General features: G+C 49.2%; 1 protein-coding gene and 1 long non-coding RNA gene across 5 annotated transcripts in view; one reads left to right on the forward strand and one right to left on the reverse strand.

The window, feature by feature from the left end:
* The window catches only part of LOC138503614 (uncharacterized), a 52608-nt gene extending 43685 nt beyond the window's left edge, over window positions 1-8923 (reverse strand). The window contains exon 1 of the long non-coding RNA XR_011279675.1: window positions 8764-8923. This is a non-coding gene — a long non-coding RNA (uncharacterized lncRNA). The remainder of the gene's footprint in view (window positions 1-8763) is intronic.
* The window catches only part of HTATIP2 (HIV-1 Tat interactive protein 2), a 455781-nt gene continuing 443473 nt past the window's right edge, over window positions 8895-21202 (forward strand). For 2 of the 4 annotated variants that reach the window (XM_069623478.1, XM_069623477.1), the window contains exon 1: window positions 8951-9201. Coding sequence is in view for 2 of the 4 variants with exons in the window: in XM_069623477.1 (XP_069479578.1) it covers window positions 9095-9201 (107 nt within the window). In the remaining 2 variants the exon portion in view is untranslated. Of the gene's footprint in view, window positions 9202-21202 lie in introns of all 4 variants that reach the window. The other 2 variants (XM_069623476.1, XM_069623479.1) reach the window with 2 other exon arrangements.

Genomic DNA, 21202 nt, shown 5'->3' on the forward strand with positions numbered 1-21202 from the left:
GCAGTTACTGTCCCTTTGTTTCCCCAGGTCGCCGAGGCGTCTTTAACCCTCGGCGAACCTGGGGATTCCTCGACATATTTCGAGGTTTATAAAAGATGGCTTTGAAAGTACACATTTCAAGCCATCTTTTATAAAGCTTTGCCGACGGACAATTTTGTCCTTAGTCAAAGCTTTATAAAAGACGGCTTGAATTGTGTACTTTCAAAGCCATCTTTTATAAACCCGAAATGTTTAAAAAAGATGGCCTGAAAACTAGGCAAACCGTAGGGTATGCACACAAATATATATAAATGTTATATTTGTGTGCGTACCTTACTATGGTGTGTGTACTGTGCAAGCCATCTTTTCTAAACATAGAAATATGTTACATATTTCTATGTTTAGAAAAGATGGCTTGCACAGTACACACACCATAGTAAGGTACGCACACAAATATAACATTTATATATATTTGTGTGTATACCCTACGGTTTGCGTACTTTTTAGGCCACGCCCCTCCCACAAGCCACGCCCCCAAATGAGGCCCCCCTCGATTTCTTACCCCACTTAAAGCCCTGCTATCAGTAGATATATTCCTCTAACCAATTCCTCAGTCGGATGAGTTTTGTTATTTGCCATGTAGGATGACATCATAGCTGACGTATGATGATGTATAAAACTCTTTGCGGAAGTGAAATTCAGTGAGAGTGTGTGGACTGCGATTTGTTGTTCACCAGGTGTCCCTACTTTATTGAGCTGATAATAAAGTAGTATTTTGCCATATTATTTGAGTCTGTCCAGTTATTTGGGTCCAAGATCATTTATTATGGTAATCCCATTCCGCGCATAAAAACGCTCAAAGGTGCTACTGCACAGGAGTTTTCATGTTCTCGTGCACAACAGAAACTCTGGCACCAGGAGTGTGGATTGGGAGCAGACAGTCCTAGCCCACTTCCTTGGACCCACACACGTGGTTTGCAGTAGCCTGCGAAAGGCACAGCTTTCGCAGGCAACTGCATGCTCAAATAAGGCAACCCTAGTCTTTGAAAGGCAGGGCGAAGGCCAAGGTACAAAATGGCCAAAGGGCCAAACAAAAGATCTCGTGGCACAGCCATTTTAGACACTAGCCACCAGTGTGAGACAAACGCAGTAAGGCTCCGTAAAATGTTACCAAAAGGAAAGAAAAAGCTGCTGACACATTGTACAATCACCAAAAACTCCTTAGAGGGTCTCTAGGCCATAAAAAACACAATTGCCCCATTGCGCTGTACTGTAAGGTACTTAGCGCAACGCACAATTGATACCCAAAAGTGGCAACCAGTTGAACGGCTAAGAGAAACAAAGTTTCTCACTACTGACAGCCTGAAGGACGTGTCAGTTTCCCCATAACAATGAGCAAAATCCCAGGGGAATGCAGTTGAAGGCTACACTCCTCTGCGTTAAAGTCAGGTCAGGATGCAGTAATAAAGCAAAATGTTTAGGGGTGCAAGGGTGGAGGAAAAGATGCTTCAGAGAAATCTCTTTTAACACTGTCGCATGAACAAAGGGACCAGGATGCAGTGCTAGTGGAGTGGCGCTGCCCCGCTCCGAACTGACCTGGGTGCCCTGGGTCATGCCCCTTTTTTTGTCTCCTCACCGACCGTGCGTGGTGACGTGTCAGAGGTGCTTGAGGGTGGGGGTACAGTGTCAGGATGTAACACAGAGCTCTCAAGTTTCCTGTGGCCATGCATGTGAAGGTCATTCACTCCTGTTTTTTACTTTGGATTCTGGGACTTGTTTTTCTTCTTTTCCTTTTGAAATGCAAGAAAACTACAAATACCAGAAATCTGAGAAAAAAACAGATCTTGCTCTCTACCTTATGTATGGCCACGGGGAACTTGAGAGCTCAGCACACCATACCTTCCATTAATGCTGCCCTCCTCTCCGTGATGGAGGGACTTCAATGGTCTGGTTTCAGGTAATATTATCCCCACCAATAATATCGCCATATATATGGTTGTGGGCTAAGGCCATAGGCGATATTATCAGTGGGGATAATTTATGGGGTTAATGGGACCGGGGTTGCTGGGGTGTCCCCCGCTCCATTAAAAAAATGATGGTTTTTTCGGGGGTGTCCCCCGCAGGTTCCATGGCTTAATATCGCTGCAGAAATATGGCAATATTCTTGTATAATAATAATAATTTCGCATTTATATAGCGCTACGAACTCTCAGGTATCTGAGCGCTGCTTATTATTAACCACGGTGTGTGGTGCTCATTTATCGACCGCGGAAGGATGAAAGGCTGAGTTTGGCCCTGCCGGGATTCAAACCTGCGTTAGCAGGCTCTGCACGGATGTCAAAGCGAGCGCTCTACTCGCTGTGCCACTTGACTGCTATAATGGCAATATTTTTGCGGGGATATTAACACATGGAACCAATGGTCCAACACAACTCAGGAGACTCATTGCAGGCAGGGCCGGCCCTAGGATTTGCGGGGCACTGGGTAGCAAAAGATGTGTGGGCCCCCCTAATTTGCATAAATAGTTTCATCAGTGATATCACAGAATGAATCTTTAGTATGCAAAGGTATCATGGGAAGTTAAATTAGAAACATGTTGCCATGCGTAATGTAGTAGACAAAAATATACGTCAAGTCCAGTATATGAATTGTCAATTTTATTTACCTATGTGGTAATATCAGGAGTGAGGCATTTTTTTGAAGTAGCAGACAGCTGAATACCTTGTACAAACTTCTAATTTTGGCAGATAAGGCATAGTGCGATAAAAGGATTTGCCCGGCTGCACTAAGCCCAGATTTGAGAGCACTCTGCAATTCAGGAAATTGAAGACATCTCTTCCAAGATGTAATTGTCAGACTGTTTGCAAAAGGTCTTTTTGAAACTTTGGTTTGAAAACATGTTGAAGGCATGCAAAAATATGGTGATTGTGTTTTGCTAAGTGAAACAAAATGGTGTTTTTGCTGAAGTTTCACGGTTGTTTTTATTTTGTGTATATTTGGCATAGCTCTCAACTCACACGCTTTTGGCGGGTGTCTCCCGCCTTGTAAAGGGCTGGCTCACCCGCCAAGCCTCCTGCACGCCAATTCATTACAATGGGTGTGGCGCTGCCCGATGACGGGCCCGCACGCGACGGCGTGACGTTGCACGCCGTCGCGTGCTGTACAAATAAACGGGGCGTTTCCCGGCTGCGTTAGAGCGACCGGAAGCCCGAACCAAGACGGACGTGTGTGCCTCAGTCCTTGGTGCCGGGGCTTGCGGCGATGCGCGCGGGGGGCGCCAGTCACCTCCAACAGTGGCGACGAGTGGGGGAAACGATGCCTGGGCCCGGCGGTGATCATTGGAACAATTTTTCACCGAAACGAGGTCGGAGTACAGACTTCGTTTCACGCCGCGGGTAGTGCGTTGCCCACGCGGCTGGCGGCCATTTTGTGCAACAGGCTGTGGGACTTCGGGAGGCTCCGGTTTGAGCCCTGAAGCGACCCCAGGCCTAATTTTTGGAAATCCTGGTAGCTGATAGCTACATCTACACAAGGTTATGCCCGAATAGTGCATCAACTCAATTTTGGGTTTTCTACGTCGAGTGGAAGCCAGGAGAAGGCCCACCTTGGCTGGGCCTGCATAACCCATTTGTCCTTTGGCACAATTTTTGGAACCGCTAAAGGCAGAGTGCCTTTTTCATCCCCTTCATCATCATCCTGGTGGCCTCACCAGCCTTCATCCTCTTCATCATCACAGAGGTGTGCTGCAAGTGACTGTATCCAGGGGTGGTCCATGCTGAGGGTCATTTTGGACTGGGTGTTTGAGTTGCGGCTCCTGGTCAACATTCTGGGGATGCCTGTGCGCTCAAACTCATGAGTGACACCGAGGACCAGGACGGAGCACACGGTGCGGCGGCGCAGCTACATCCTCATGCGCCAGTGGCCCCGCAGGGTCGACAGCCTCCAATGCAGCAACCAGCAGCACCAGCAGGTGGTCAGGCAGCGGTTCCGGCTCTTCAACCCCCAATACAACCAGCTGCAGCACCTGGTATTCAACAAGCCGCACCTGTCATGGCCCAGGTACGTGCACATGCTGCTCTGCAGCCCATCCCCGAATTCGATGTGTCGGGCCCGCCCTCCAGCTTGGGGCCCAGATGGAGAAGGTGGGTGGACCGCCTGGACATGTACTTCAGGGCTGCACAGGTGGTTGATGACGACACCAGGCTGGCTACGATGTTATACTCGGCAGGGCCCTCTGTCCAGGAGACTTTTGAATCTCTGCCACAAGGGAATGGAACTTATGATCAAGCAAAGGCCGCCCTACAAGCGTACTTTCTGCCCCTTGCCAACGCGGACTATGAGCGGTTCGTGATGCTCTCTGCCAAACAAAAAGATGACGAGACCTTGGACACTTTCTATGGGCGCCTGAGGCGTCTGTCGCTCGCCTGTGCCTGGGGTGATGCAGAGGATATGATTAGGACCATGCTTATCCAGGCGTGCTCATCAGGCAAGCTCAGGCGCCAGGTGCTGAGGGAGCCCGGGATAACGCTCCAGCGCATCCTTGAGCTAGGAAGGTGCCACGAGGTGTCGGAGGCGAGAGCCGCAAGAATGGAGGCCGGGTTGCGCCCTATCAAAACTGAAGAGGTCTGCGTGATGTGGCGAGGGGAAAGGGGTGCCAGGAGGTTTGGTGGCAGCACCCGAGACAGAGCCGGGAGGGCAGGCGAAATTTGCCAAAAATGCGGGTATGACCTGCCTCACCAATCAGAATGCCCTGAAGCTGGAAAGACCTGTGGACGGTGCGGGTTGCCGGACCACTTCTCAAGGGTGTGTAGGGCGACTATGCCCGTATTGGTGCCAAGGGGCCAAGGCCGAGCTAGTTCCACTCTCCAAGGTCGGCCGTCCAACGTCGCTCAAGTGGACCAGAGCGAGGAGGAGGCCCAGGTGGAAGAGGCGGAGGAAGAAGACGAAGAGAACATATTCTTTGTCTCAAGTGTGGGGGTTCTAAGAAGCAGGAACTGACGACAACCACGGTGCGTGGTTGAAGTGAACCAGTCTCCAGTCCCTGTCCTTGTGGACACAGGGACGTCGGTAAACGTCATGGCCCATGAACATTACAATGCCATGGATCAGCCGCCCAGGCTGATCACACCCAAGGCCCGCATCTTTGCATTCGGTGGTGTGGAGCCCATCCCTCTGGACGGGGCATTCGTAGCAAAAGTAGAACACAATGGCTCTCACATCACAGCACGCTTCTACGTGACCCCAGTGAGTACGAACACTTTGTTAAGTTGTGCAGCGGCAGATGCTCTCGGCATCGTCAGCTTCGCGTACTCCGTCTACCTGGAAGACATTAATGACTTACTGGAGAAGCATGATGCTCTGTTCAACGGGATCGGGCGGAGGACATCGATGAGTCGGTACAGCCGATCGCCCTGAAACATCGGAGGGTACCATTCCACCTCCGTGAGCAGGTCGAAAAAGAACTGGACAGCCTCGTCGATCTCGACATCATAGAAAAGGTGGACGGCCCGACTCCATGGGTGTCCCCTATAGTGGTGGCAAGGAAACTCAAACAACCGGGCGCAGTCAGGATCTGTGTGGACATGAGGATCCCCAACAAGGCCATCAAGAGGGAGAGGCACCTCACCCCGACGCTGGATGACATCATTGCGGAGGTGCAGGGTGCTCGGTTCTTCCCGAAACTCGACCTCCGGGCCGGCTATCACCAGGTTGTCCTCCACCCCGAGTCGAGGTATATTACCACCTTCACCACACACCGGGGATTATATCGCTATAAGAGGCTGAGCTTTGGGGTGTCCTCGGCGGCTGAAGTATTTCAGAACATCATTCGGGGTGCCCTAGCTGACCTCGAGGGCGTCTTGAACATAAGCGATGACATTCTGTTGTTTGCAAGGACGGATGATGACCATCTGAGGCGTTTGGCGAAGACATTCGAGAGGCTGCGGTCGTTGGGACTCACCCTCCATAAGGAGAAGTGCGAGTTTCTACGCCCCTTCCTGGAGTTCTTTGGATTTGTGTTCAAGGAGGGGGGGTGTCTCCTGACCCCAAGAAGGTACTGGACATACAGAAGGCACGACCACCGGAGTCTGTATCGGAGGTGCGAAGCTTTTTGGGCATGGTCACTTACTGTGGGCGGTTCATCAAGAACCTGGCATCCAGGTCTGAGCCTCTCAGGGCCCTGACAAGAAAAGACACCATGTGGAATTGGGGCCCACTGGAGCAGGCGGCTTTTGATGACATTAGAAGTGCCCTCACGGCCGAGGACACTATGTCGTTCTTTGATCCTGCATTACCGTCGGAGATCATCGTCGACGCCAGCCCATTTGGCCTGGGTGCTGTATTGACACAGATTGACCGTGACGGCGGCGTCCGGCCAGTTGCGTATGCCAGCAAAGCACTGTCGGACGCCGAACAACGATACTCGCAGATTGAGCGCGAGGCGCTGGCAGTGCTGTGGGGATGCCGCCACTTCCGGCTCTATGTACTCGGACGCCCGGTGACGGTGGTAACTGACCACAAGCCACTGCTGCCCATCCTAGAAGGGTCGTCATCCAAGCCGCCAGCACGCATTGAAAGGTGGATGCTGGCTCTTTTGGAGTATTGGGTGACTCTGGTATACCGACCAGGGGCAAATAACGCAGCTGATTACCTCTCCAGACACCCCGGGGTGCCTGGAGGAGGGGACCGAGACACCTGTGAAGAAGAAGCTGAGGAGCATGTCCGAGTCGTGGTGGAAGCAGCCACGCCGAATGCCATGCCTCTTCAGGAGCTGGAGGCTGCGGCGGCACAGGATGAGTGTTTCAAGGTGCTGGGGCAGTCCATGCAGCAAGGCTCCTGGAAGTCAGCGCTCGAGGCCCTGGCGGGGCACACGCAGGAGGCCCGGACTGGGTTGGAGCAACTATGGAAGGTCCGCAAAGAACTGTCCTTCTCAACATCGGGCCTGTTACTTCGGGGTGATCGGATTGTGGTTCCCCAGTCAAAGGTGGGCGAGGTGATTGCACTGGCGCACCGGGGTCATCAAGGGGCCGCCAAGACCAAGGCCCCCTCTGGATGAAGGTGTGGTTCCCCGAGCTGGAACGCAAGGTGGATGACTTTGTGGCGGCTTGTGTCTGGTGCCAGGCAGCATCGCCTGTACAGCGGGAGCCAGTCATCGAGGTAATGCCGAGGGGGACCCATCCGTGGGAGGTGGTTCATGCCGATTTCGGGTCCACCACCATGGGCACCCACTTCCTGGTCTTGGTTGACGAGTACTCCAGGTACCCCGAGGTGGAGTTTGTGGAGTCTGTGGCGTTTGAGCACGTGGTTGTGGCTGTGGAAAAGTTGTTTGCGGCTCATGGGTTTCCACACACGCTGTGCTCAGACAATGGTGCGCCATTCCAGGGTGAACGGTTTGCAGAAGTAATGGTGAGCTGTGGGGTGGTGCACCGGAAGATCACGCCTCTCTGGCCTCGAGCAAATGGGGAAGCAGAGCGTTTGATGAGGACTCTCAATAAGACCTTTAGGATCGCCCAAGGACAGGGGCAGTCCCTACAGAGAGCCCTTTACCAGTTCTTGAGGGTATACCGCACCACGCCCCATGCGTCCACGGGGGTGGCCCCGGCGGAGGCGATGTTCAAGAGGTGTCCTCGAGGGTTGTTGCCAGAGGTCGGAGAACGAGAGCCTGCGGTGATCGATGACCAACGAGTCGAAATGGACCGGCGAGTGAGAATTGAGCAAGAGAACGTGCGGAGGGGGCTTCGCCCACAACAGCTGGAGCCGGGCAATGAGGTCCTCATTCGCAATCGACATCCGCATGGGAAGCTCTCCCTGCCGTACGAGCCTGAGCCATTGGACGTTGTGGCGGTCCGGGGCCCCATGGTAACTGCGTCAGATGGCCGGTCGGAAGTAACTCGCAATGTAAGCTTCTTCAAAAGGCTTAGGGATCCCAGAACTGACCCACCTCCTGATCCGGACCTTGGAGGAGTCCCGGAGGACGAGGGAGACCCACCCTGCATGCCGGAGTCCCCAGCCCGGGGCCCGTCGGTGGACAGATCACCCGTGCCGGAGGCGAGCCGGAGGTACCCCCAGAGGGCTGGGCGAGGGAAACCTGCTCGCCTCACCGATTACGTGCTGGGACATTTGGCTGAGGATCCGAAGGGTGATAACTGTTAGCTAGGGGGACCCGGGTGGATGCTAATAAAGGGGTGTTCATGGCATCGGGGTTTGTGACTTATTCTATTTGCAGTGTTGTTTGGTTTGCAGTGTATAGTTGAATTGTGATCGTTGGTTCTCCCCGAAAAAGGAGGAGTGTGGCGCTGCCCGATGACGGGCGCGCACGCGACGGCGTGACGTTGCACGCCGTCGCGTGCAGTACAAATAAACGGGGCGTTTCCCGGCCGCATTAGAGCGACCGGGAAGCCCGAACCAAGACGGACGTGTGTGCCTCAGTCCTTGGTGCCGGGGCTTGCGGCGATGCGCGCGGGGGGCGCCAGTCACCTCCAACAATGGGCGTCTCACCGCCAAAAACAAAATCGGGTGATTTCACCCGCCCGTGCAACAAAAATGGTTGAGAGCTATGATATTTGGCCAATACTAGCGCCTAGATTCCTATGGGCTTAGTGTGCTTTACACATGTAAACATACATAAAATATAAATATTGTCCAAATTAGCAACATGCTTTTATTTCAAAAGCTACAGATAAGGATTTTTTTGACTGTCAAAAACAAAATTCAAGCAATTAATAACTACTTCTATCAAGTGCTGCTCACTACAAAATGAGAACAAAGCCTCATTGATGTACCTACCACCTGGGCCTTGACTGGAGGGGGTGAGCAGGCCAAAACTGTAGGCCGGTGTAGAATAGCAGGGGACCCTATAGACAGCGGGCCCCGCCCTGTGCCACAGCACAGAGCACCCATCCTCGGGCGGCTCTGGTTGTAGGACGTTACGCATGCGCAGCTGCTCCGGCTGTACCCGGAACAGAAGCAGAAAGAGTGTACCTCGGAGAAGGAAGGAAGATAAGCCCCGCCCAATGCTGAAGTCCTCTCTCTTATTGATCGCTAACAGACGTTGCCCGAATACCCACCGTGGACTGCTACCTGCTCAGAGGCGTTTCCTCTTAAGCAGGTAATACGAATGGGCAGCGGGGTCCGATTAGTGGGCGGAATTGTGTCAGTGTTCGTGGTGTCTGTCGCTGTCATTTTACATCACCTGGAACACTCGGGCTCCGAAGAGTTTCCAAGGTGGGTGTTGTGAAATAGAAAATGGATTTTCAGTGATGAAAATGTGGTGGAGCATTGAGCAAACGTCATAGTCGATGTTGCCGTTAAAACAAAGTTTGCTATTTTTTTGCCATGGTTGGAATAGTAAAGCATAGATGTGTGTCTGACTAATCAATGAAAGTGTTATTTTTTTATGTGGAGGCACTGTACGAATTACGTAGGAATAGCCACGCTCCAAGATAGAAGGGACGTGTGGAGGAGATGCCCAGTCTTATTTTACAAATGTACTCCCCTCGAAATCCTGGCAATTGCTGGCTGGTTTCGCCGTGCTGTAAAGTCGGCCGCCCTTTTGTTGTGATGTGCCACTTTCAGCAGAGCACCTCTGCTGGAAAATATCTTTTCAGTTTCTTTCAAAATACATCCAGAGTCCACAGTTGAATAAGTTATGATTTGGAAATAAAAGGTGTTTTTCTCAATGCATTTGATTGTTATTTGCTTTAAAATCAGTCGTATGAATGAATAATTGTGGACTGGAATACAGTGTTGCGAGATAGCTAAAGGGGGCCCGCTGTCAGAGGGCTGACAGAAACCCTTTAGACAGAGCAGAAGTTAGCAAACGCACAATACAACTGCATAATACATTGTCTAAGAACATGTAAATGATGATAATAATTAGGTCCTTGTTAAGTTTGATTGCAAGAATACATAAATACAAAATAGATTAAGCCTTACACCTAATCTTCCATTGCTGCTGTATCATCCCGTTCTGGTGGGTTTTTACCAGCATAGAAGAGATTGGGTATTTTACTACTTCTATTGTAATTTTCTGCTCTAGATTCACACCTGACATAGATACATTATTAGACTTCTTACTGTCAAACACTATTTGTAAAAGTGCCAATCAACTCCACTATGGCGAATAATGTGGTATGATCCAGTGGGCACTGTTACCATTTTGTCCCAGGCCATTATCAGTTATTGTGTCATATTTCAATTGCCATGCCTATGTAATAGATTGGCATCGATAATACAGCCTGCTTCTTCATGCCGGTTATAGGCCCACACGTCTGCTTAATTAAGATCGTTTTTCTTCCGAGATTGTTGAGCAAGTTATGGTTCCAGTAGTAAATGAACGTTTGTTTTTGAAGAAAAGGAGGTTTCCCAGTTGAAACAGTATTGAGGCCAATACGAGTTTAAAATGACCAAGGTTGTCTGTCCTCCAAGGTGCAAGGGCTCTCAAGTTTGCACTCGACATGCACGAGGTAATCCATTCTTGTTTTTGAGAATTCTGGGACTTTTAGTTTTCCTGAATTGAAAACGGGAAAGAGAAATTACTGTGTCCCCAAAGTCCTGGAAATATTGTTTTAGAATGTCCTGTGTGACCTCTTGATCTTCACTTTGGCGCCACGAGTTCCTGTCTTTCCGAGCTACTTTGCCCTTCGGCTAGAGATCCTGTACCCCTCATCCACATTTTTTGTATGGTCCAATCCGGGGGTTCTTCTTGCTTTTTGCCAGTGGTTGGGACTCCTTCCCCTGGTTTTTCGACATTTCCCTTTAACTCTGTAGGCTGTCTTCGTATCAAATGGGTAGCTGAACTTGCTGGGAGCTGTCCCCCAGTCACTGGGTTCCCTGTAGCTTTGTCTGTGTCCGTCTTCCCAGGCTATGGTATGATTGCTAGTACTGTGGCTGCTTTTTCGCACCTTGGGGGCCCCTTTCACTTTTTCCGCTGCAAGCTCTGGGCAGCCGTAGTTCTCCTTTCCTTTTGTTCGGCGTGACCTCTTCCCCTTGGGGCAGAGCCTTTGGTCTGCGGGGTTCTCCACTTTACCCCCTACCCCATCTCCAGGATATCTGGTCCCCAGCTGGGGTTCTTTTCCTGTTCAGTGAACTTGAGTGCCAAGGGAGCTCTGTTGATGACGACCTTGACTTTATAAATAGTCGGTAAGGGGGGTGACCACAGGGCCCTGTTTTTCTCTGACCCTCTGGAGTGAGCTGGCGTGTGCCTCCTCGGAGCCCTCTGGGTGGCTGCTCCTTTGTCCCCCTCTGCCTCCCTTCAAAGTTCAATGTGGGGTGCTGTGGCCCCTCAGTTCTTGTTTCTAGGCCTGCCGCCGCCTTTCCCCCCCTAACCCTCCCAGGCTGAGCTCCTGTATCGGTGCTTGCTTCACTGGTTCATGCCCGCTCACCTTAATGGGTCACCTCTCCCTCTCGTATTCTTTCCGGCGCCTCTCTGTGTCCTCCGCCGGATCCTCTCACTGCGATTGCTCCAATGCTCCTTCTCCTCCTCAGATCGCTCTTCCCGCCTTCTTACTCCAAGCGAGGGTCACGCTTTCCTTCACACTTCCAGGGGCCCGGCATTCTCCAGTACGGTCTCCCCCATTATTCCGGCAGGCTCGACCCTTGTCCTGGTCTTAGTCTCCTGGGGGCATGTAGCTGCTGTCCCTCCTCACGACTCCTCCACTTGCCTTGGTAAGCCGCAGTCTGTGCCCATCTACTCCTGCGCCGGGGCTGCCTCGGAGAGCTCCTCCTCTCTTCCTCCCTACTTAAGGAGCCCTCCAGCTTCTTTTCCTTTGCAGATGGGGAGCAGGTGCAAGTGGACCTAGGTCACCTGGCCTAAGCCCCGCCCACCTGGTGCCTTCCACCACCATCACCGTCTTGTGGCCAATGCTGGATTTGGCTTTTATGGACTTCATTCATTCACGGTGCATCACTCTTTCTCAACTCTCATGCTGGACTTCCTTTGCATCTTGTACTCATGGTGGCCCTGAATCATGCTATTCCCATCTTCATCTTGTATCCTGGCTTGCAATATTTTGTGTTACTACTGTCTTCTGCAATTTTATTCGCTCTCCACTCTTGCTTCTCCACTCTTTTTGACTGCTTACTCTCTGTTCTCTCCTCGTTTCCCTTCTCCCTTTTCCTATCTCCTCCCCTTACTTTCTTCGATGCACTTACTCTATCAGAATTGTCCCTGGGCCTAATATGATAGCAACCTCGTCTGTTTCCTCCACCCTCCCATTACTGTTTTTTTTTTTCCACCCCACCACCCCTCCAGCACTATCTGAAATGTCGTCAGGCCTAGTACGATAGTCGCTTGTTTTGTTCCTCCCCTCCCTTTCTGCACCCCTCTCCCTCACCTTTTGTTTTTCTCCGGCTCTACCAGAAATGTTGTCAGGCCTAGTAAGGTAGTCGCCTGTCCATTTTCTTCCCACTCTCCCCCACCCTTCCTTAACTATGTCTTAGCTCTTGCATTATCTGAAATGTCGTCAGGCCGAGTACGATAGTTAATTTCACATCCTTACTGTTCATGGCCTGTAAGAATGTGGTTGTATTTTTTCCCTTGTTCCCTCCCTTGCCTGGAAGCGCTTTGAAACACATTGTGTATAGGCGCTATATAAATAAACTATCATATCATACCCGCTCCACTGCGTGTTCGGAGTTCCATTACAGTGCATTCATTTCGCACGCTTCCAGCCACCGGACTAGAGTTCAGATCGGCTTCTTTTATGTCCGCTTCCACTGCTCCTTCAATCCGCGCCTGGGGAGGGGTTTAATGTGGACATAACAGGATTGAGAAGGGTCGGGGGACATGAGAGGTGAATTTATGTTGCTCTCCTGTCGGTGGCCATATTAGAATTCTGAATGCTTTTAATGGCCGGTGTGGCACGAGCCCCCACCACTGCACAGTTCCTCTTTCTCCTCGCCCAACCTGACTGTTCCGTCTACTCATTCCACTCTCTTACCCTCTCCTCTTAGTTGGTGGCGTTGGCAGCCTTTTCACCCAGCCGGTCCTCTCTTTCTCTCCTCACTTTTGCTCGTCCTCCGTGTGCCTCTGACAACTACTACTAGTCCACTGTCTGTCCTCCTACTGGTGGCGGTGCTCCTAAGCTTGACTGCCTGTGTGCACCAGCCAGGGTGTGTCTGACTCACTGAGTGTGCGCTTGGGCCCAGGCTGGCACACAAGTAAAATCTAAAAATGCTGCAAGGACTCGGCAGTGAGGGGCCTGCACACGGACTCGGGGAGACTCTGAGACCAATATCATTTTCACAAAAAAATGAAAAGACATTCTAACGCAGCACAGGGGCTGCAAATTAAATACTAAATTCTAATTACATACTAAATTATTTTTTATTTAATTTGGATTTAAATGTTGTCAAAATCCAATTATCAGTGTTCCATGGAGAAGTGGGGCCCATAAGCCAGTGTCTACTTGGCCCAATGGGTAATCCGGCACTGCTGTCAGATGACCTGCAAGGGGCCAGCGGTCTGGACACTTCCCCGGAGCTGGACATTCTGCCAGAGCCGACACCAGGACCTCGGGCTGCTTTTCAGAACCTGGTGACAAAGGTGGCCGATATCCTGGGTCTCTCGGTGGCATCCAGGTCAAGAGTGCAATATGAACTCTGCAACATTCTGGACGATGCTCTGAAGAAAAGACTCTGCTGCCCTTCAACTTGGCAGTTGAGGCCCCAGTTTTGGAAGTGTGGGAGAAGCCTGCCTCTGTGGCCCCAGTGGACAGGGAGCTGGCAAGGAAGCACTTTCCTGCACATTTCGGGCCCGGCTTCACCTGAAAACCTGGTGGAACAGGCCGCTACAGCGAGCCTAAAGACTTCTACCTCTTCATCCCTTCCACCGGACAGGATGGGGTTCTCACTGCCTCTTAATTAATATTTAATCATTACATTATTTGGCACCTTTTTTATAGAGGCATTGCTGCTTTGATTTATGTTTGTTACAAAATAAGCATCAGACAGAAACCAACGAATTTGCCAAAAAGTTCTGGAATTTTCCTCTACTCCCAAGAGGCGTATAAAAGCCTGCCCCTCCTTCTTCTCATCTGCCTGTGTTTTCACTTTACATAGACATGGAGGCAGACGAACCCAGGATGCAGAGGATAGCCTCAAGCAATGTGATGAGATGGTTGGACTAGGAGTAATGAGGATTACCAAATGTAATCTGCCATAACCTTCCGTCCACCTTTCTCTTGTCACAGTCCTTGCCACATGAAGATGTAGAAAGCAGTATATTATATACATCTGCTGAGGTACCTAGAGGTGCTAGAGGAAGCAATATATGAAAAAACACCTTCTGACAGGTCAGCTCGACGAATGAGTGAGTAGGTAAATGAGAGTTCCTCATAAACATGGATGTACCCACGTATACTGGTTGATGCATTTGTAAGTATTCAAAGACCATTAGCCAGAATGGAGCCTTACCTGTGCCAAGCGAGTCAGGAGGGGGATGACCATGGACCTAATCCTCCCACAATGATCAAGCGATCTTAATTCCCACAATGCCATTTAAATTGACAACATAGATGGCTGGGAAAATCCTGTGAAGAGGGAAGATCAAAATCCAGGCCTGTTTTCTCCCCACCCGCAAAATACTTGAATTGGAAGAAAAACCAAAGACAATATGGCCGCCGATCGTACAAGCTCGCACTAATCACCACTGCGCCTACGATGGCCAAATACAGTGAAAGATACCCACTCGGTCAACCTTACAACCCAAGAGCAGTACGAACATTACACAAGGTGGATGAGGACCCATGGGATGGAACCAAAGGCAACTCCATTGACAGTCTAGACTAAAAGCACCAAGAAGCCATGCATCTAGTCGTTAGAGACAACACAACACAACATAGCATTAGAAATGAAGCACATGTCCCATCCGCACATCTGGACACAATCACGCACCCAAACACCCGAAGAACACAGGAGTACAGTTCTATAAGTTAGACAGTAACATGTACATAATGCCTACGTGTTTATTATTTTGTCATTAGCTTTGTCGCAGCAACACAAACCGCAAGAAGATCTCGTGTAGATGCTTGCAGATGCCCACATGCAAATAATCCTACAGAGTACAGGAACACTAGAGTGACCCAGCAGAGCTGAAACCCGCAAACCTATGGATGCTGTGGAAAAGCGCATACAGTAGAAACCAGACTATGACTCAGGAAGTCAAAGGAGGCCACAGCGATCTCAGAAAGCTGAGGCTAAGCTGAATGCAGTTGGAACCAGACAGCTGCCATGGGTGGAACAAGACCACTGCTAAGGTGGCATTGTTGCAAGTGACAATTTTTCCCCTGAATTGAAGTAACACCAGCATAGCAGACACAAATAATGCCCCTTAAATTCAGACTAATTCAGAGCTCCAGAAGCTCGCAAACAGTCTCTGAACACGTGGTCCAGCCGAGCTGACGATGAGCCAAGAATTGACAGCTGAGAAGTACAGAGGTCTCACAAGCCAGACAGTGGCTGGCAACAAAGTTGTTACAACCAGAGCCGAAGTTATACGATGGGGAAAGGAGCACTCTCATAATTATGGTGGTTGACATGCGGGTATAATGCAGACACAGATTTGCACATGTTACCTTGAATAAGTACACTCCAAGCTGAGAACCAACTTGAGTCCCAGGCCTGGGGGCTAGCGGCTCAGGGGCTAGCGGCTCAACCAATCACAATGTATGGCCCTAGGAATGGGTAGCGGGGGGGGCCCCCAACCAATCACCGGCTCCGCATACTGTAACATTTTTCAGGGATGGTCCAGGCCTGACACCTGACATGGGACGACCAGTGAACTAACCTCTATAGGGACTGCTATAAGGGAACTACCACTCAACACCCAATCATAGAGAGTGATAGTTTGGGCCCTTCTCCAGAAACCTATGATGTCATTGTGATGTAACTGCAATACAAAACTGGCCTTCGAGCCAGTGTTCGCCGGGCTGTGCTGGGATTTCTCTCCATGTACTAATCCCTGATGGTTTGTCGGCTGTAATAAACCACAGTCGAACTTGCTACCTGTCTGGACTTGCGTTCCTTTTGGGAAAGGGAAGGAGTTAGGCCTTCCATGAGTTAGGGGTTCGCGAACTCCTAGCAACCACCCTGCTTGCCTGGGAGTTCTCCCCTAACACCTGTACTTTTCAAGGCTGATGCCCTGGGTAGAATGCCATAGTAATCGTCAAAACATTGGCTTGCTCCTGTGGAGCCGCTGTTAAAAGCTACTCGCCCATAGGGTATGACATACCTTCAATGATAACTATTGCCTGCTGAAGCAGTGAGTGCCGTGTACTGCCCATCCCATGCCCTTGTGTACCAGAGTCTCTGAGACAAAACCTAAAGCCTGTGTTTACCCCTGACAGTTGACGAGGACTTAAAATATGCATATGCCTTTGAAGGGTAGCCCTGGAACTCCAAAGCAAAATATTGTGAACGACCCCACCATATGTGATTCTGAATACATTTTAATAGCAAGGTAGCATGAAAGCATGCAATGCATATGTGTCACTAGCCACCCCCTGGATGATACAATATTATATTGACCTAATATTAATGGGAGAAGGCATTTAGCGTCGGAAGAGAAAGTGACCATGGTTAACTGGGGAAACAGTTGAACCTGTGGCAGGCAAAACAATAACATGCATGTAGATAAACAATCGACCCTAGAATTAGCACAGAAACAACACAGCCAGTACTTATGTTGACACATTCTGAGTTGTGGCCTACGACTCTGCCTTGAACCACCAGGTGGGGCATGAAGACTACTTATCCCTGAAACTGTTTTCATTTAGACCTGAGAGAGCAAAGCAAACCCTGAAAGGGGACAGGGTGCCACTTGCTGATCTATGCTTAGCATGGCAGTACTCAAGGGTGTTATCGTGACTTCATACATGCATGCAACCCTTCGTGAAGGTAAACATATCATATTGAGCTTGCGAAAGGGGTACTAAAGAATTGGACCACTTATCAGAATACATTTTAAGGACAAGTATTTGGTCCACCGACTCACCATTATGTGGTGAATCGGCACAGCTAGTGAAAACAATAATATGAGTATTAGTAAACCAATACCATGTCGGGTAATAGTACTGAAGGCCTGAAGGCAGCCACAATCTTACAACACTCATTGCAGGATGGAACAATTAGGGGAGTGAGACTGCCCCAACTGATTGTCTAGAAGCTGGACCTGGCAACCACAGACATATTTGAAAACTGTAATCTGTTATTTCAGCGCTCTGAGACACAAGGGTGTGTAGCGCTCTATAAGAAATTGCTACTGTTATTATCATTATATTACCACTATGAAGGAGGAACATAAGTCGCGTGAGCTCACTTTGGGATCTGGCCATTTTTTGGTACAATGTCCTTTCGGCGCAGGGTTTTTTACCGCAAATTTTTTTTGAAAAAACCCATCGAATTTTTGGGAAATTGGAGGGGTGGTGGGGGGGACCCCCCACCGCCAAAAACAATTCGATGGGTTTTTTCGTAAAAAAAGCGGTAAAAAACCACGTGAAAAAACATCCTGTGATGAAATCGGGCCTTGTGCGCTATACAAATAAACAAAATACAAATTAAATGACATGGAACCCATTTTTTCAAATTTGATTAAACCTAAGCATACAGAATGCATGCATGTTGTCAACCCATTTGTCTGCAAGAGCTGAGATTCATTCATGACTATGTGAAGACCCATCAATATTGTCTACTGTAGAGAGCCTGTCGAAAGAAACAGTTCACACTACCAAGGTCTGGAGGATGAACAATATGTGACTTACCAATAGATTAACAGAGAAATAGAGCACTCCACCCTGATACATTCCCCTTTCTGTACTGCATGCCAAACTCTGACCTAGCTAGGCGAAAAATCTATACCTGGAGAATATTAGTCAGATCTGGACCCACTCTCTGTTTTATCTCTTGCACTAAATATAGCATTTGCACCTTAGAGAGTTGCCCATTATACCAAACCACCGCCCCTGGCAAGAGAGTGTCGATGCTACGTACTGTTGATGTGCCAGGCATAACAAGCGTTCTCACACAGTGCATATCATACAGAGCCCTACTGCAGTATAATTTTGTACCTATACTTTGGACCTACATTTTCTCCTGTCCTGAACATCTCTTGTTGAAGGAACAACCAACCACAGCATGGCTCATTTCCTGGAGTAAGGATTTCTTTATGATCTGGATTACCACTATTCCATAGAGGGAGGCCCATAGGTCCATCCACAGAATTTACCTGCAGTTATTAAAAAGAGACATTTGTTAACTCATTCTATACGCATCCCCCTTCATGTCGACTACTACGCATAGGAGTGACCAACTTCAGTTCCTGAATTTTGGGGATGCGGGGAGGTGGACATATCGGCGTTTGACAGAAAACCCAGGCCTGGGACGCTTAATGTTTTTCAGACTATGGTCCAGTGTAATTTTCTGTATTGATTGTTGTTTGAATGGTATCTCCCAATTTGTAAGCAGTTTACCATGTCAAGGCAGTCTCCCATCCAAGTACTAGCCAAGCCTGACCCTGCTTTACTTCCACCATCAACCACACCTGACCGGTTCACCTGGTTTGGCCAAGCCTTGGTGCAACTGTTAACATTTTCTGACTATTTGTCAAAATCGTTGTGCGGAAAGCAAAAGTATAACATTATTTGAGTTATGGAACATGGGTAGGGGAGCACCCTTGAACCTACCGCAATGCCAAAACCAAGCAACTGACCACATAGGTACAGACGTCTGTATATTTGTATATTACATTATGACAATAGTATACTTAAATGTCTTCTTTGGACCAACAAAAAGGGTAAACCTGGATATGCATTCTAGATAGTGTTACCAGAAGCCGTGGGCACAAATCTACCTAGAGCGATGAAGAAGCGGGCAGCCGGAGCCCTCGGAAGGTAAGTGAGGATGAGCGGGTGGAGGGGGATGGACGGTGCCGCATAGCTGTTGAGGGATCTCTGACGGGGGATCAAGGGAGGGCCGCGCACGAAAGATCGCACCAGCACAATGCTGTGCAACCTTCTGTCCGTGTCCTGTAAACATAGAACCTAAACCTTGCATACTTGTACTACAGTATGAGCATTCTCTGCATTAGAATACAATCAATTGGAAGCAGAGAAGCATATATATATGTGTGTGTATATATATGTATATATATATATATATATATATATATATATATATATATACTTATTTTTACAATACAAAATAAGTAGTAATCAAAACCACCACAAGATCAATAATAAGAACAAAGCTGCAACTCCCCTAACTCAACCCTCCCCCCACCCAAACCTCTGATATAGGCAACAAAAACCTAATGATCCATAAGTACAAAAGACCTCTTGTGCGATAATGAACACAAACCTAAGAAAAACAATAATGAGAAGATCAGATATTTAGCACAAGAATAACATACACCAGGTGGTACCGCCCAACGGATGCGTACGTTTTTACCGCATCCAAATGTTTGCATGGACAAAATGTCCTAAAAATGCTACCACCAAAGGTTCGAACACCAAAAGTTTGAACCTTTAGTGGTAGCATTGTAGGTAGGTATAAACAAAAAAAAAAATTGCCGGGGTGTCCCCTGCAACACCCCGCTCACTATACTGTGTGGTAAAATGAGCGGGGATTGCGGGGGACACCCCTGCAGCTCCCGGAAAAAGAAAAGGATCCTGCGGCACCGGTTCCCGATCACAGAAGTGAAAGGGAACTGGCGCCGCAGGGAGACAGTGTGAAGGAAAGGTAAGTAGGGTAGGGGTATGTTGTGGATGGGGGTGTGTTAAGGGTGTGGGTGGGGTGTGTGATGGGGGTGTGGGTTTCAATGCGTGTTCGCATGGGAAAGGTGCAAACCTTTTGTGGTTTGCACATTTCTCATGCAAGCTTTTCCGTCGCAGGAATTTCAGCCGCGGTCGGATCATGCAGATCCCCGCCCAACACTGGGTCAGTAGATCCCCCCCTCCTTAAGGGAGAGGGGTAAAATCATCCAGCACGTCATCACCCCATTCCTAACAGCAAAGGACCTTGGGGGGTGGGGGGGTGCATAAACCTGGTGCAGAGCCCACTCCCGTCCATCGCCATTTCCACTCTGTGTCTGTGAACGGCTTTGGTAATCCTTTCCATTACATACATATTTTTAGCCGTATTGACCCACTCCATTTTCCCAGGTAGCAGTGGCCTCTTCCAGTGCATAGCTAAACATCCCCTAGCCGCCAACAGCAAACAGTGTGCTAAGTGAACCAAACCCTGGTATTCCCCATTTCCTCCAGGCCAAACCGCACAAGCAATTGAGTCCATTATCGAAAACGCCATCCCTCTCATTTTTCCATCCAAGCACATCTTGGAAAGTCGCACTGGGTCATACTGCCATTGATGCAATATTTTAATAGCGTGAAGCTTATACCGACAAGCAATTGAAACCTTAAATGCCTGACAGCAGGGTTTGCGCCATAAAGCCCCATCCACTCTCAAGCCCAAGTCACTTTCCCATCTAATCTGAAGTTTATTTGTGCTCTCCCTACCTGCCTCTACAAGGGCACAATACAGCAGGGAAATCAAACCCTTCATCTCTGTTTGAGAATCGAGAACTTTCTCTATCGGAGTGAGATCTCGCTGCACCTGCACCTTCCAAACCTTGGCCGTGATCACCCCCTTCAGTTTCAAATAGGAAAACAGGGGCAGGGTCCCAATTACCAGTGTTTCTTTCAGTTCCGATCTGGGGATAAACAACCAGTTCTTCCATAACTATCCCACCCTCGTCATACCCCCCTCAAACCAACTCTGAAACCTCTACAAATTCGAAATATGGTTGCTCACCCCCAGAGCCCACAAATGGCTCAACAGGGAGGGCCAAGTCATAACCCCATGCATCTCCGGCCCCTTACGCCAGATATTCCAAATGACATAGAGAGTGGGATGCTCTTTTATCCTTTGCGGAATTCGATCCCTTGGCACCCAGAACCATTCTCCCACTGTCGCTGGTTGAAGATTAAAAGTATCCAACCCGACCCACTGACGTTCCACCTGTTCTCGCAAATGGAGTACCACGACCCTAAGTTGAGTTGCCTTATAATGCAAGAACAGGTCCGGAAAATCCTCTCTTTTGGAAGCACCAGAATATCATAAGCCACTTTTGCTTGCTTTCTTTCCATGCCGTAAGAACTTTAAATGGTGTCCCTTCACTTCTCGAAACATAGAATCGGGAATCCTGATGGGAAACATCTGAAATAGATACAAC

This window comes from Ambystoma mexicanum, chromosome 11 (genome assembly GCF_040938575.1).
Source record: "Ambystoma mexicanum isolate Mex_15411 chromosome 11, UKY_AmexF1_1, whole genome shotgun sequence".
Lineage (NCBI taxonomy): Eukaryota > Metazoa > Chordata > Amphibia > Caudata > Ambystomatidae > Ambystoma > Ambystoma mexicanum.